General features: G+C 37.2%; 1 protein-coding gene across 4 annotated transcripts in view; it reads right to left on the bottom strand.

The window, feature by feature from the left end:
- Positions 1–16,620, bottom strand: part of LOC124359064 (zinc finger SWIM domain-containing protein 8 homolog) — a 130,784-nt gene that overhangs the window by 68,442 nt on the left and 45,722 nt on the right. For all 4 annotated transcript variants that reach the window (XR_006922102.1, XR_006922103.1, XM_046811471.1 and 1 more), the window contains exons 9-13: positions 14,392–14,543; positions 10,849–11,027; positions 4,502–4,812; positions 4,201–4,419; positions 928–1,098 (exon numbers count right to left, since the gene is read on the bottom strand). Coding sequence is in view for 2 of the 4 variants with exons in the window: in XM_046811471.1 (XP_046667427.1) it covers positions 928–1,098; positions 4,201–4,419; positions 4,502–4,812; positions 10,849–11,027; positions 14,392–14,543 (1,032 nt within the window). In the remaining 2 variants the exon portion in view is untranslated. The remainder of the gene's footprint in view (positions 1–927; positions 1,099–4,200; positions 4,420–4,501; positions 4,813–10,848; positions 11,028–14,391; positions 14,544–16,620) is intronic.

Genomic DNA, 16,620 nt, shown 5'->3' with positions numbered 1-16,620 from the left:
TATTAGAGTTATAAACTAATTAAGATGTTTAAATGTTTCCTTCTATAGAATAGATTACAAATAATAAGGCATAATTCAGGTAATGATGTGATAAATGGAAATAATGTGCTTTAACTGTGCAAATATATGTAAGTTAATGTTGAAACTATTTTTAAACTGCAATTTAAAAATACTGTTTAAGCTAATCTCTAAGTTTTAAATCTTTGTCAAAGTTGTTGTTTCAACAACATGAGAATATTACCCTCACTGGGATGATGTGCTTATCGCCTTTGGTAAGAATGAGGACAATTGTAAGGCACTGCAATGATTGGTACTAATAAAATATAAAAATAACATCCTTGATTATCATTTGTGATTTTATGTATTATTGCTCTTCAAAACTGGGATGATGTGCTTATTGCCTTTGGTAAGAATGAGGACAATTGTAAGCACTGCAATGATTGGTACTAATAAAATATAAAAATAACATCCTTGATTATCATTTGTGATTTTATGTATTATTGCTCTTCAAAACTGGGATGATGTGCTTATTGCCTTTGGTAAGAATGAGGACAATTGTAAGGCACTGCAATGATTGGTACTAATAAAATATAAAAATAACATCCTTGATTATCATTTGTGATTTTATGTATTATTGCTCTTCAAAACTGGGATGATGTGCTTATTGCCTTTGGTAAGAATGAGGACAATTGTAAGGCACTGCAATGATTGGTACTAATAAAATATAAAAATAACATCCTTGATTATCATTTGTGATTTTATGTATTATTGCTCTTCAACACTCATGCTCTACTTATCATACTTTGTATTGAACAAACTTATTAACGACACACACACACACACACACACACACACACACACACACACACACACACACACACACACACACACACACACACATGTATCAGTTAACTATGTTTATAATACCTCCAAAGGCTTGGTGCTAGCAGGAGGCCGAGCCAATTCCAGTCCGAACAGCCCCACCTTAAAGGCCAGGTGGAAGTAGTCTGGGTTCTCAGCCAACACCTGACAGAGGAAGCCACACTTTGCCAGAGTGTTGGAGGCTATAACACTCAGCTGGTGAGAAGCTGGGTTCACCTACAAACACCAACCAGCTAATGAATAATCAACAATCACAATACAAAGGCCAGGTGGAAGTAGTCTGGGTTCTCAGCCAACACCTGACACAGGAAAGCCACACTTTGCCAGAGTGTTGGAGGCTATAACACTCAGCTGGTGAGAAGCTGGGTTCACCTACAAACACCACCCAGCTAATGAATAATCAACAATCACAATACAAAGGCCAGGTGGAAGTAGTCTGGGTTCTCAGCCAACACCTGACACAGGAAGCCACACTTTGCCAGAGTGTTGGAGGCTATAACACTCAGCTGGTGAGAAGCTGGGTTCACCTACAAACACCAACCAGCTAATGAATAATCAACAATCACAATACAAAGGCCAGGTGGAAGTAGTCTGGGTTCTCAGCCAACACCTGACACAGAAAGCCACACTTTGCCAGAGTGTTGGAGGCTATAACACACATAAATGCCTTCACAGATATCACAAGTTATGAAGACTTCAGGATACAATATTGATTTTTACTCATCAGGGCCCTGAAAACCTGATCCTTTGGTCTTGTAGCACCTTCGGTACCTCACTGATTTTTTGGGGGGGATCTTCAATCAAACATTCGATGAAACCATGTGTAGGCTAAACAGCCGAGCTTCTAGATGTCCCGGCAAAGACAAAATAATATTTTCTCTAAATTTCTTGATTGGAATTTTTGTCCCGGAATGTTCTAAATACAGAATATGTGCATTTACTACCATTCCCCACACAATTTTGTGTGTAATTTTTTGTACCACTTGTTTCCAATGATGCAATGCAGTGCCATAAGTAGCCATTTGGTCACTCATGTCAATAAAGCATGACATCTTTAAGATTTTCTCTAACTTTTCCTCTTTTTGAAGTAAAATCTTAGTATTCAATTGGTATATGTAGTAGATATTAGGGACACATCCCATTTGCTTTTCCATTTCACGAAACATCATGTATACCAAATAACTTTCCTTTCTGTGATGTTTGGAAAATACATATATCCAATACAGAATAAAAAAAGATACAAATAAACACCAACACAGCTCTACCGTAGGGCAGACTGCAGTCCAGCATTTCGGGTCAGAGATCTGCGGTGGACAAACTTTCGGTATGAGACAATGATTTCGCCAGTACACAAGTCTGGTCCGTCTGATACTTCATCAAATATTTTCATCTGAACTTTTTTGGGGGGGAAGCCTAATACCACGCTACATCAAAGTAATTTGCAGAGATCTCCTATTAAATTATAGAAATAGTCTATTATAAAGTGAGCTTCCAGAATATATTCCATATACGTACAAATTTATGAATATATTTACATTTATAGAGAATCTATCTATGTACAACAACACAGTACGATATATACTTAAAATAATAATTAGCAATTGCTTATTTTCCTATGAGCAGCTAACGTCAGCGCATAGAACTAGGAGACACGATGGCATTGACAAATATAGACATAGAAATACAAACATCAATTTAAATATTATAACTCTGGACAATGCGCCAAAATAAATGTAATAAATACTAATTATGGCTAAAATATTTTTTGTTAAACTATAGTAATTTGTTACTTTGGTTATCTATCCACATTTTTTCATACGGAAAGTACAAAAATGTTTTAAAATCCATAATCTGTGTACTGCCGATCAGTAGTCATCCGAGAATAGAATTTTTTGGATACGAGATTCAGCTTCCTTATATGACTAGTATATTGTGAAATTGTGAATTTTTCAAGCGTATTTAAGGATTTGTTGGTATCGGAATCGAGTAAAAAGAGCCCTGGTATTGAGTATCAGAAAAGATTCCTTCCTACTAAAATTTCCAGAGACACTATACAAAGTCACGCATGTTTCCCAGAGTCAAAAATTCATGCGTAATGCACGTATTTCCTGATTATCATCGTTGGCGTTAGCCGTGGTTAGAGTCCCGCGAAAGTACCACGGCTCTATATATATATATATATATATATATATATATCTCACTGATGACCAATACATGAAGAATGCATCAGAAAGTTATTTAAATTTTAATAATAATTTATTTTAAATTTTAAAATATTTTGGTATATGCATTTCCTCCTATAAAAATTTTATAATTAAATTTGAATTTGGCTATGTAGCAAATGCTACACTTGTCAGGAGTCTTGCAGCACGTAGTACACTGATGCACATGTTGGCAGCAATAAGAGCTAGATCCTCTCCTCCCATTCCTCAGAACTCAACCAACACAGCTTTCAGGAAATCCAAATTGATATTACACGTGTAAAAAGAAATACAAACACGTAATGATGAAATAAAACGGTCAAATGCACTTTTATATGCATGTGCAAAAATTATACACATGGCCTAAAAGCAAAAATATTAAGTAGGCATGCGATGGGCTACGTTTATCATTTTTGCACACATCAATGAAAAGGCAATAAATCAATAATCAACACTTGTCCTGTGGTGATTGAAAAATGTTTCATATGGAGGCAGTCAATGTGCTAATGTAACATCCTCTTAGTTAGATGATTAGACAGGTATTTGAGAGGAAATTAGCTACATTAGTCCTACCACTGTGGACATATATTTTACCCGTTCTGGCCTAGCTTACATTTAAATTTAAATATCAGATTGGTAAGGATGATCGTGATTGTGAGACGACTTATCCAGCATAATCTCTGGTGCCAAGCGGGTACACTCAATGATCTGAGCCAATTACGCTTTATAAATTCAGAATCAGTCCCTGTTTATGTAGGGCTCCAACTGAAGCAAGAAAACAAGTTGCAAAACTGTGAATTGCAAGTTGGTCCCACCAAATTTAAATCCTCGCAAACTTAGATACATTTATTCACATGTATTTCACTATCTACTTAGATAATAATTAAAGACTCCTTATCAAAATAAAAAGAATTTACAACTTTTAATCTTTTCCATTAACACATGCACAAGTTCCAAAGATATATTAAAATAAAAACAATAAACAAACATTTGGATTTTTTATTTATTGAATTTGTTGGAAACCAGATAGCCTTTAGTATACTCTAAGGACAAAATCCCCTCAAAAAAAAACTTTATTTGATTATTTTTATAAAAAGTTAGGAAGTATTTATCAAACCTTTTTCCTCTTGCCCTTGGCCTGAATAGGTGGTATTTCAATCATGAGGTCAGGTGGATGAGCCAACATTTCCTCAGCAAGTCTAACCCCCAAAGTGCATGCCTCGCGAGCGTGTCCGTGTGCGTGGAGGCCCTCAGCACGTGCAAACAGGATATCCCATGGATCCTCCAGCCCCTGGATACTCTGCAGGACCGATTGAGCTGTCACCGCTGTAGACTCCTACAACACAGGTGTCCTGTCAGTATCCCGTCCTGTCGATATCAAGTCTCAGACAATGTGAATACACAAGAGGTCGGTTTACCTTGACAGCAGCAGGATCCGAGTCCGATAGTTTATCTACGGTGGGTGCTTGGTTGTTAGTGTTGTTGTTGTTGCTGTTGTTGTTGAGTGACTTGGGATCATAATAGTAAACATGATACTCGTCTCCACTATTCAACTGCCAGTCCGAGTTGCTACTAGACAGAGAATCGTCTTTGGACAGTCTCCGGGGTGGGGAGGGGAGGGGTGCCGGAGCGGGGGGTGAGCTGTCACTGTCGTCCCCACTGTATCTCCCCACCACCACCCCTTCTCCCTCTCCCTCACGACCACTGCTCCACGACGAATCGCTACCACCTGTAATATAACAGGTAAGTAAGTATATTCATGGCTAACATAAAAGTACAATCTAACAATAATTATAGCAACACATGATTGAATTAAACATTTAGTTTTTCTGCTGAGAATTACACAAATTTCATCTATTATTTGCATGCCAATAATGTGAAAATGACATCTAGAATTATATGAGAAATGTTGAATGAAATGACAAAACTTTATTTTTATACTTTTAACTGGCTGAATATTAGCAAAGTCTACCACTCGAGGGGTTAGAATGGACTGATCTATAGACTTGAAATCTTGCATAAAGCTTCATTTATATGTGAGAAACATTAAGTTCAATGACCGTGCATGTCACACTCCATGAGATTTGGCTGAGCATTAGTGAACAATTATACATTGCTTATGAGTAACCGTGATAGCAACTAGAAAATCATAAAATAAACAAATGACAGACTTGAGTAAAATCATATAATATTTGAACACGTTAAATAGCAAAAATATGTAACTAAAGACTTTATATTTTACATGCAGACTGCGGCACAGGTGATACTGGTTGTTCACTGAAATAAAAACCCAGATCCTTCTCTCCTCAGGCCAAATAAGAATGGGGAAGACTCCAGGAGCCAGCTTTGATGAATAAACAAGACAGACAAGACGCCAACTAAGGGTGACATATTGAGGATCTAGAAGGATTCGTCTTTACACAGAGATAGAGATGGACAACAAGAAAGAGCTTTCCAAACCCAACTCTTATTTTTCTGTGAGATGGAAATGGCCTTCCACAAATCATTATTTGTTTACTTCCTGATTTTATGAGTTTTTTTTTATTTCTATACTAACACAAGCTGAAGCAGCATTTATAGTTTACAAACTTCCTGATGGCAGATAGTGTATATAGAGAGAGGATGGTGAGAAGGTAGGATACAATTACAAAACCTTTTCTGACATTCTTTCATAACCCTATAGTACCATGGCACGACCTTGGGGCTCTGTCACTTTTTATAATGGGCTCCTCTCCCTCCCCCCCCCCCTCCCCCACGAGTGCACATACACACTACACTCAAGACTCAACAACTTCCAGGAAGAATAGGATGAGGGAGCAGATTCAATTCAACCATAATTTAAAATATTTTGCTCTCTTGGATTACACAACACTCAAACCCCTGTATTGTTGTTTTTTTAATTTCAAATGCAGAAGAATAATACTGGTTGTTAAATTAATTATAACTTTAAGCCTTATTTTTGCTCAGTGGCTGGGATCCTCTCGTGGAGGTGGCCTACAAGTTAAAAGATTTCTTATAATATTGTAGTGAGTCCAAGACCCACTCATGTGAACTTCTGGTTAGTGGATAACTTCTGCCCAAAGTGATATATCTATACTTTCAATTTTATATTGTACTAGCAGTTACAATAATTTTCAAACTCAAAGGGAATATTAGTCTTAGTCAAAGCATTTATGATGTAATATGATAAAGCCCTATAAGGTTTAAAAAAAGGAGAAAATAGGCACAGATCCAATACTTTTAATTTGATCTCCATGATCAAGAGATTCAATAGTTAATATAATTTTTATTGGTTCTTATTTCAGGAACTGCACGTGTAAGATCATGCACTGCTAGTCAAAATAAGTGACAATTGTGACATTTCTGTTGAGTTTGATATCCCTGATGCCCAATCAAGAGAATATATTCACATAAAGGTCTCAAAAATCTATTTCGAACAAGAAACATCAACTTCCAGCCACTTACATTCACTTTCAATCTCAGGTATTTCTAATGACATAGTTCAGTCACCCTTGTTGCCCCGAGATGAAGAAAATATATATAAACAAAAACCTACTACGGTCAAAAATCGTCTACTTCCAAGCCCTAATAATCTACTTCCGGTCTTAGATATCTCCAGTGCCATAAGTTGATTTGGCCTTGTTCTGATAAATAAAATATATTTTAACTTACTCGTAGTATCAAACGCGATTTCGTAAGCTTTGCCCGTGTACGAGCACTTCTGGTTAGAGTGAATTATATAACCAACGCCAGTGTTGAGTTTGCCTTGTTGCCACGATCAAGAAAATATATACATATACAGTTCTGAGAAGCCTAGTCCTGTCAAAAAACAACAAAGATTGGATTTATAAAGGTCATAAAACCTGCAGTAAACCCGGAGCCAGCCTGCTGCACATTGTCTCACCATCGAACAGCCCACCATCTTCGAACCACTGCTATGTCCTCAAAGCGGACACCAATGATGTTGCAGCGGGGAAGAAGGAGGTAATTTACAAATACATGGAGGGAATCCTTCAACAGCTTAGCTCATCCTCCAAAGTGGTAGTAGCTACCCTTCCCCACCACCATGACTTAGCTCCTAACAAGCAACAAACAGGATGATCAGGATAGTGAATGGCTACATAACGGAACTCTGCAATCGGCATAAGGATGTTAGGGTAATGGAGGTAAACTGCAACCGACGTCCTAACTTTACTGCCCATGGCATGCACTTGAGGATGTGCGGCAAGAGGCTTCTGGCACGACTGATTGCGGGGAAACTGGCCGACTTTGGTTCCTTTGAGAACCATACAACTGAACTTGGCGGCACCTTCCCCAGCGGCAGTGCAGTCTGTGGAGCCGATGACTGTTGTGTCCACTCCCTTGAGACCAGTTCCTCTGCCTGAGATGTCAGGACCAGCTCCTACGAGACTCGCGCTGGTGTCACATTCAGCATGCGCGATGACACGTCCTAGCAACAAGACCTTTGCCGAGGCCGTCACCAGCTGTTCACCTGCCACTTCATTTCCTGTGAGTTCTGATAAAACTGATTGTGTTTTTTTAGGGACCCCACGGACGGCCGACAGGCAAAATTGACTGACGCTATCCAACAAATACAAACAAATTCAAAATTTCTCAATCAGGTTCAAATCCAACTGCTTCCCCAAAATGCCCAATCTGCCACTAACAAGCTTGACGAAATTCAATTGATGTGTGAAGAAACGAAAACAGATGTACTTGTTGTACTGGTTTTAATGACAAGAACATCGACCTATGCCAAATTCCAAATTTCACATTGGCTAATTCATATTGCCAACAACTTTCCAAAGGAGGAGGAGTCGCCGTTTTTGTAAAAAAGATTATTCTTTTTCTCCCTTTTCACTCGTCAAAACTATCGAAAAAGACTTTGAAGCAGTTGTGATAAAATTCAATTGAAACAGATCAAAATTTACTGTCATCGGAATCTACAGGTCTCCCAATGGCAATGAAAATTTCTTTACAAATTTTGAAGCCCTACTGATGGATTTGACTAACCATCAACAGGATTATATCCTAATGGACGATTTTAACATCAATTCGATGGACACTAATCATCCTTCCACCACACGATTTGTCGACTTGTTAAGATCATTCGACCTTGAGTTGCTGGTCAAAACGCCAACGCATGTGACACAGTCTATACAGTCGACAATCGACAATATCATATCTAATCTCCCAAGTGTCGCAGTGTCCGTGGTCAATACAGCTATCTCGGACCACTACGGCCAAGAGGCTATTATTAGTGGAGTAAAAATCGAGAGGGAGCCCGAAATCACAAAAACAATAAGAGACTTAAGGCCAGGAAACATCGCTCTCCTCAACAGTTCCCTTTCCAAAGAAAATTGGAAATTCCAAGAATCAAGTCTTTCAGTAGAACAGCATTTTAAAATGTTTAGTGATACACCAAACTTTCATGTCAACATGTACTGTCCTCTCAAAACCATACAAGTTTGTCCCAGAACGGTAAACAACAAATGTATTACTAAAGGAATTTTAATTTCTAGAGAAAAACTAAAGTTTTTCTCAGAAATTCAGAAAACATCTCACAATGAAGAATTCAAACGGTTTTTTCGAAATTACAAACTAATTTACAGAAAAGTGATCCAGGCAGCAAAGGCATATGATGTTTCTAAACCAATTATATTTTCAAAAAATATTTCTAAAACTGCTTGGAACATCATCAACAATAAAAACAAATCATGCAACAATCAAATTGAATTAAAAAATGGTGACAGACTTGTGGAGGACGAGGTTGAGGTTGCGAATAGGCTAAACAGATTCTTCGGATCTGTTGCTTGTGAGCAAGGCCCTTACCCATCACGACAACACAAGGAATCCCAAGACGGAGACAGTGTCCAGTAGCCTCACTGGCACTGGCACCTGTCGTTGAGAAGAGCTTGAAAAAATAATTCAGCAACTCCCAGCCAAAAAAATCAAATGATTTAAATTTAATGTCGATGTGGCTAGTAAAAACATTTTCAAAGCATATTGTGAAACCATTAACCCAATTAGTAAATTTCTCTTTTGGGAGTTTTTAGTAAAAAAAAAAAACCAGTTTAGTAAAAAACTGAACAAGGAGTTTTCCCCTCAATCCTAAAAACCGCAAAAGTAAGCCCGATTTTTAAGAAAGATGATCTCCACTCCCCACACAATTACCGGCCTGTCTCAATTTTGCCAGTTTTGAGCAAAATATTCGAAAAACTTTTCTTGGTAAGAATGCTTCAATGTTTGAATAAGCACAACCAGCTATCTGAAGACCAGTTTGGATTCAGGAAGGGTAAGTCGACAATAGACACAGTTGTACGTATAGTCGATATGGTTGTAGAGGGGCTAGAACGTCGGGATCCCACATTGAGTGTGTTCCTAGACTTATCAAAAGCATTCGATTGCGTTGATCATATTACAATGCTTGACAAACTTGAATCTCCTGGCATCCGAGGCGTGCCTCTCCAGTGGCTCTCAGGTCATTTTTAAGCCACAGAACCCAAATTGACCAGATCTCAAACAAATTATCTGAACCAATTCACCTGAGCTATGGTGTCCCACAGGGCTCAATTCACAGTCCAATTCTCTTCCTGATCTATGTCAATGACGTAGGTTGATCACTTCTGCACGGAAAACTTGTGCAGTATGCTCATGACACGACTCTCTGTTTCACTAGCAAATCAAAATTGATTCTGGAACAGCAGAGTTCTGTTGAGATCAACAACTGCGTCCAACATTTCAACAGCTTCAATCTTAAGACAAATTCTGCAAAATCTAATTTTCTAAATTTTGCTTTGTGATCAGTAGACAGGCATGACGAGCCAGCTGTTATGTTGGCTGACACAATGATGGAAGAAGTCTACTGCTCGAAATTCCTGGGAATATATCTAGATCGAGGGTTGACTTGGAATAATCACATCGATCACGTTTGCTCCAAATTGGCCTCAGGCATTTATGTTTTGAGGTCTCTAGCCAAATACTGCCCTATTCAGGTTCTGATGATGGCGTATTATGGCTTGATTTACCCCCATCCCACTTACGGGTTGGTGATGTGGGAGCTGGTGCAAACAATCAATTTATGAGAGTGTTCAAGCTGCAAAAACAAGCGATCCGCATTATCGCTCTGTTGAAATTTAGAGAGTCGTGCAAGGAAGCCTGCAAAAATTTACAACTGTTGACGCTGCCCAGTCTCTACATCTTGGAAACAACTCTGTTTTGTATGTCTAAATGTACCATGACGAATGGCCGAGACATACATGCGTTTGAGATTAGAGGCAGAGATAACTACCAAACTGGTAGACACAGAACGGTGGTTTATGAACGCTTGCCTTCACAGGCAGGTGTTCATATTGTCAACAAATTACCAAATTCAATTAAAAACGCTCCAACGCCCAAGGTGCTAAAAACTCATTTGAAAACGCTTTTTAGTGTCACAAGCATTTTATAATGTAGACGAGTTTTTAGTATATGATTGGGAGACCACCAATTAAAAAGACTGACTGAATCCGTTCCTGGAAGTGGGAATCATTGGGAAATGAACGGATGTATGTAAATTTGTAAGTTGTATGTCTGAATGAGATCTATTGTGGGGTGTATGACAAAATTCTAGCAAGTAAAAAGTTGACTTTTGCCATGCGTTATAGAATGTTCCGACAATAAAAATCTGATTTGATTTAATTTGATTTGAGCTCCGCCCAAAGTGCCATGACACCATCACAGAAACCTGAGTGTATCATGTCTGTACAAGTATCCTGGTATTTACCTCCACCCTGGGAGTCAGTCTCCTCCTGCTCAGGCCGAGGTGCCATGTCACCGTCACAGAAGCCCTCACTGGACACTGAGCTGTGGTTACCCCCAGCCCCAGGTAATGTCACAAACTGCTGCTGTCTCTGTGAGTGGCTCATGAATGACAGTAAGTTGAGTCGGTACATCTGATTGTGCCTGCACAGAACATAAACAATTAACACAGACAAAATTCCGTAAAAGCAGAATAAAGAATGAATAATCTATATAGTCCCAGTCACTATATCAGATGTGTGACTCGAATTATATAGCTGTGCCAGTATTTAAGATGTAGTCTAATCCTAGAATTGTATTTATGTTACAACCAAAGGCAGTTTACATTCTTTTAAGTTTTGAATCAATCTAATAAGTTATAGAGGTATAACACAATAAACTACATCACTTCCTCAAAGCCTACTGAACCAAAAGATATAATGAGAAACGCTAAATAATATTATGAGTTCGGTTGTTGTGTGTACTTTGGATAATGTTGACCTCGTGTCAGTGGTTTATCTTCCACTAAATGATAGCTGGACTGTGAATGCTGTTAATCCTAGCTAAACCAGTTACCACAACCAGCACAATTACAAGAATACTTCCGATGTGCTGAGCAGAACATACACCTATGACAAAACATCTGTCTGTGGGCGAGATACGCTCGAGTCCTAAATATATGGAAGAATAAGAAGACATATTTGCTTGTGTTTGATGTTGGTAGATGTGATTGTTCATCAGAAAAATGTTTGTGATTGTAATATGTGATTTTAATTGTGTAATTAGATGTAAAAATGGCAGCACAGGAGAGTGAAATTGACCACTGGGTGGACTATGATTCTGATGATAGTGTTGATATTGACTATACTCAGTTGCAAGGAACACCGAATTGTAATGAAAATGATGAAGATGACATTATTGGCTGCTCTTCATCTAGGCCTATAGGTAAATCAAGTACCTGCACTACAAGTTTATGCAACCTAGGCCTACTCAAAACAAGTTTTACAGATAATAAATATGTTAACATACATGTAAAATAACTTTACAATAAAATAATTACTATGTATTCATTATGCAATTATTATATGTACAGTGGAGTCCTGCTAATTCTTAACTAATTGGGACCTAACCAGTTCGGACTATGCAATTGTTCGGATTAGCAAGAATGAGAGTAAAGCACGGTTTTAAGCATGAGAATGGGTCTATTTTATTATAAAATTATCAACAATGTCCATTAAAACACATTTCCTGACTGTTGTACTGTGTGACAAGTGTAAATATACTAAGCACAGTTAGTAAGTTACAGTACACTGCGGTAACATTTGTTAGGTGAGAGTTCTAGTGCTATGCACATGTCCAAGCGCTACGGACCAGACTGTACACCCTGACTCATAGAACAGTTGCACATTGCGCAGCAGTTAAACTCTTCAGTGGTTGGTGGTGAGTCGTCTGTTGTCTCAGTGCAAGCATTGTGGACTATAGTGTGTTGTCTGTTGTCTCAGTGCAAACATTGTGGTTGTCAGTGTGCTGTCTGTTGTCTCAGTGCAAACATTGTGGCCGGTAGTCTTTTGTCTCAGTTCAAACATTGTGGTCGGTGGTGTGATGTCTGTTGTCCCAGTACAAACATCGTGGTGAGCAATATGTTGTCTGTTGTTTCAGTGCAAACATTGTGGTCAGCAGTGTGTTGTCTGTTGTCCCAGTACAAACATCGTGGTCAGCAGTGTATTGTCTGTTGTCTCAGTGCATACATTGATTCCACTGCTGTGATTATTTGTGTAATAAAAGTGTAAGAGCTGATTATTATGGCAAGTAAACGAATGCATACCACCGTAATTCTTAAAGACAAGCCAGATGCCCTAAAGCATTTACATAAGGATGAAAGTGTAACTAAATTGACCACAGAGTTTAATGTTGGCAAAGCTACAATTTATAATTGGAGGAAAAACTGCAAAGTTTGAACAATATTGTGCAACTTCTTCTGGCTGACTCTTGAAAATGGATACACAGCAAAGCAATCCCGGTATGATAAAGTGGATGAAGCGCTTTTTATTTGGTTTTTCAAGGAAAGAAAGAGAGGAACTCCTTTAAGGGGGCCTATTGTTTTAGAAAAGACGATTCAATTGAACAAATTAATGTACGCCAGTGAATCTTTTCATGCTAGTATTGGATAGCTAGATCGATGGAAGATGCACCATGGAATACGACAGTTGGCAATTACAGAACAACTTTCTTCTGACCACAATGAGAAACAAGGGAACATAATGAGTAAATTTGAAAATTTGATATTGGAAGGAAATTATTCTCCACAGCAAATTTATAATGCTGATGAATCAGCCTCAACTTTATAGCACTGTCTACAAAAGGTTTGGCGTCTAAAGAAGAAACCCATGCTCCTTTTTATAGCACTGCCTACAAAGAGTTTGGCGTCAAAAGAACATCATGATCAAAAAACCACCACTCCATATTATTCCTCCGACTACATAGCACACTAACAAAATATTATATTACTATACACAGGGTTTATCTTCATCTGAAATTGATTGAGAAATGACAAAATCTCTCCCCTAATATTCCATTTACCTCCTACCAGTAGTTTATCTAAAATGTTAATTCTCATAGTTCTTGTTGATTTACTTAGGTTCTGACAAAGACTACAGTTGGATCCTCCCACCACTTATCTCACAAGTTACTTTTCATTGTTCTTACTTAATTTTCTGTTGAACTTGGATCATCCTACCAGTTATCTCTAAAGTTACTTTACATAGTGTTTGATGCTTTACTTAATGCTCTGATGAATATTGAAATTGAATCTACCCATTAGTTACCCTACTCACTACAATTTTAAGTAAAGATATTTTGACCCATTCAATTCCATTTAATTACAACTACTTTATTCACAAATTATAAAATGTTTACAATAAATTCCATCAACGTCATATCAATATAACTATATTATATACTGTATGCAAATATAAATTATGGCAACTAACTGTGTTTAAAACTTTAAAACTAGTTTCTTTAAGTACAATTTTAAATAATTAATATTTTTTAAATCATCAATAGAGAACAGAGCCAAATCTTTTTGGTATGATCTCAGTGTGTATTTCTAATTATTTCGAATGTTTACTGTACTAGTTCTAAATACTGTGGGGAGATGGAATAGAAACTTTGTACTTCAACTAAAAAATCCTTTTGTTTATGTACCTTGACAAGACAATTTGTGTGGTATTGTAATTATGTTTACTTGCAAATTTTTAATTTTTATTTACATGCAGCACCGAATTTAATATATACAAACCATTAACAGCAATAATATCTAATTGCGTAAAAAGATGTTTGACAGAAACGATCATTTTTCAGACTGCATATGATTCTAATAGCTTTTTTGTTGCAGTAATAACCTGTCCATATTTCTTATAGTAGTAGCACAATATGTGCCACTTTCAAAAACTAAATGGGAATGAATTAATGAGTAATATCTATATATTTTGGAGTAGATAAAGTATTGACATTCTGACCAACACCATACCTTTCAGAACGTCCTGCCCCACTTGTATTGCGTATTAGCCTCTTGTTAGGCCCAGAGTTGGTGTGATGGAGGTGGGGATTGTGGCAATGATAGTGGTGGTGTGAACTTCTCGGATTGTGCTCCAGGTTTATTACAACCTGTGATGAGTTCACCTGCACATCATCATCAAAAATTCAATTTTATTATTTAAAATACAGTAATAGAAAATCAATATTGTTAATAATAAACCAAAATAAGAATATAATATCTCATTAAAACAGTTTCTTGTTTTATTAATGTTATCCAACAGTCAATCATAATAGTACCAATCATTAGACCTGGGAAAGTGGTTCCAGAAAGGTTTGTTGACTGATTTACTCATACAAGTGCCTTAGTATACAGGGTGTTTCAAAAGTATGGGTACGGCTTAATATTTTAAAAACCATAGGAGATAACATCTATAAACTTTGCACAGTGTCGTATGGCTATGTAAACTATTTTCCCTTGCTATTACCATGACATGCCAACCATGGGGGGACGGCCCACAGAGGAAAACATGGAAATCTTAAATTGAAGCATGGGTCGAGTGATACCTCATTTGAAAGAGCTCACTTAGTAGAGTTGAATTCCGCAAACCGCATCTCAAAAGGTTTATCCAATCAGAAATGGCGGGTTGTTTTAGGTACACATTGTGAAGTACATTATGCGCTGCCATTTCTGACTGGATCGTCGTATTCTTATGCGGTAGGCGGCGTTTCACTCTACTAACCAATGTGTTTTCACTGACTTTTTTTAATTAGCAAATTATGTCATAAATTCATAACACAATAAATAAAACACAATAAATACCGATGTTTTTTAGTTTTATTTATTGTGTTATAAATTTATGACATAATTTGCTAATTTAAAAAAAGTCAGTGAAAACACATTGGGTAGTAGAGTGAAACGCCGCCTACCGCATCAGAATACACGATCCAGTCAGAAATGGCGGCAGCGCATAATGTACTTCACAATGTGTACCTAAAAAAACACCGCCCATTTCTGATTGGATAAACCTTTTGAGATGCGGTTTGCGGAATTCAACTCTACTAAGTGAGCTCTTTCAAATGAGGTATCACTCGACCCATGCTTCAATTTAAGATTTTCCATGTTTTCCTCTGTGGGGGCCGTCCCCCCATGGTTGGCATGTCATGGTAATAGCAAGGAAAATAGTTTACATAGCCATATAACACTGTGCAAAGTTTATAGATGTTATCTCCTATGGTCTTTAAAAATATTAAGCCGTACCCATACTTTTCAAACACCCTGTATATTGTTTGGTATTGGGCTCAACTAGTCTTGTCTGCGAAAACAATCTGAGGATATTTATATTCAAGAGGCAATTTTTTTTTAGTTTAACTAATTATGGTTTAAACTGAAAGATGAACTTGGTAACATTATTTCAGTTGGAATAATTAACACATCACAAAATGTATTGCTAATTGATAAACAATACTTTCATTTGATTTGTGAACATATATTGATACAATGAAACCATATTTGACAGATAATACAGTACAGGATCTATGGTAAGTTGAGCATGCAGAAATTTAACTTTTTGATTATTGTTAAATGTACATTAGTGACAAAGAAAACAATGTTGAAAAAATGGTCCACAAGATAGGGTTTCCGAAAAAGAAGGCCGATATTTTGAAAGGCCATAACTTAAAAAACTATTCAAGATAACTAAACAATTTAAATGTCAAATTAAAGTTAAAGTTTTCTGTGTAGCATGGGAGGAAACAATTGATCTTGGTATGTGCAGGTCAGCTGCACGATGGCAGTTTCGCTATTGTGATTGACGTACCTGGTGCCAGTCACGAGGTACAATGTTAACGGTACAAACGGAAAGCATATTGTGTTCTGTAATACGCAGAATGAAATTTATTATTAGTGTGCAGAGTCGGGTTTTTGAGTTCCATATCGAGGTCAAAATTTGTCATATGATTAAGTAAGTAATTCATTGCTGGTTTAACCTGTTTAGTAACACAGGAATTATGTTGAAAGGATATTGAACTGGCATTTTTTTTAGGCATGAAGTCTCATATGTTTTTATGAACAACATCGTGGACTGTCGATTTTGGTATGTTTAAATGAAAACTTCATTGGACAATTGAATTTTCTGAGCTTCTGATTCAAGATTGTCGGATTCCTTTGATTTTGTCATCACTTGTTTTAGGCCAGCCAGTTAACTGTTAAACTGGTTGTTCA

Source organism: Homalodisca vitripennis, chromosome 4 (assembly GCF_021130785.1).
Source record: "Homalodisca vitripennis isolate AUS2020 chromosome 4, UT_GWSS_2.1, whole genome shotgun sequence".
Lineage (NCBI taxonomy): Eukaryota > Metazoa > Arthropoda > Insecta > Hemiptera > Cicadellidae > Homalodisca > Homalodisca vitripennis.
This window is presented reverse-complemented; position numbering and strand designations above follow the sequence as displayed.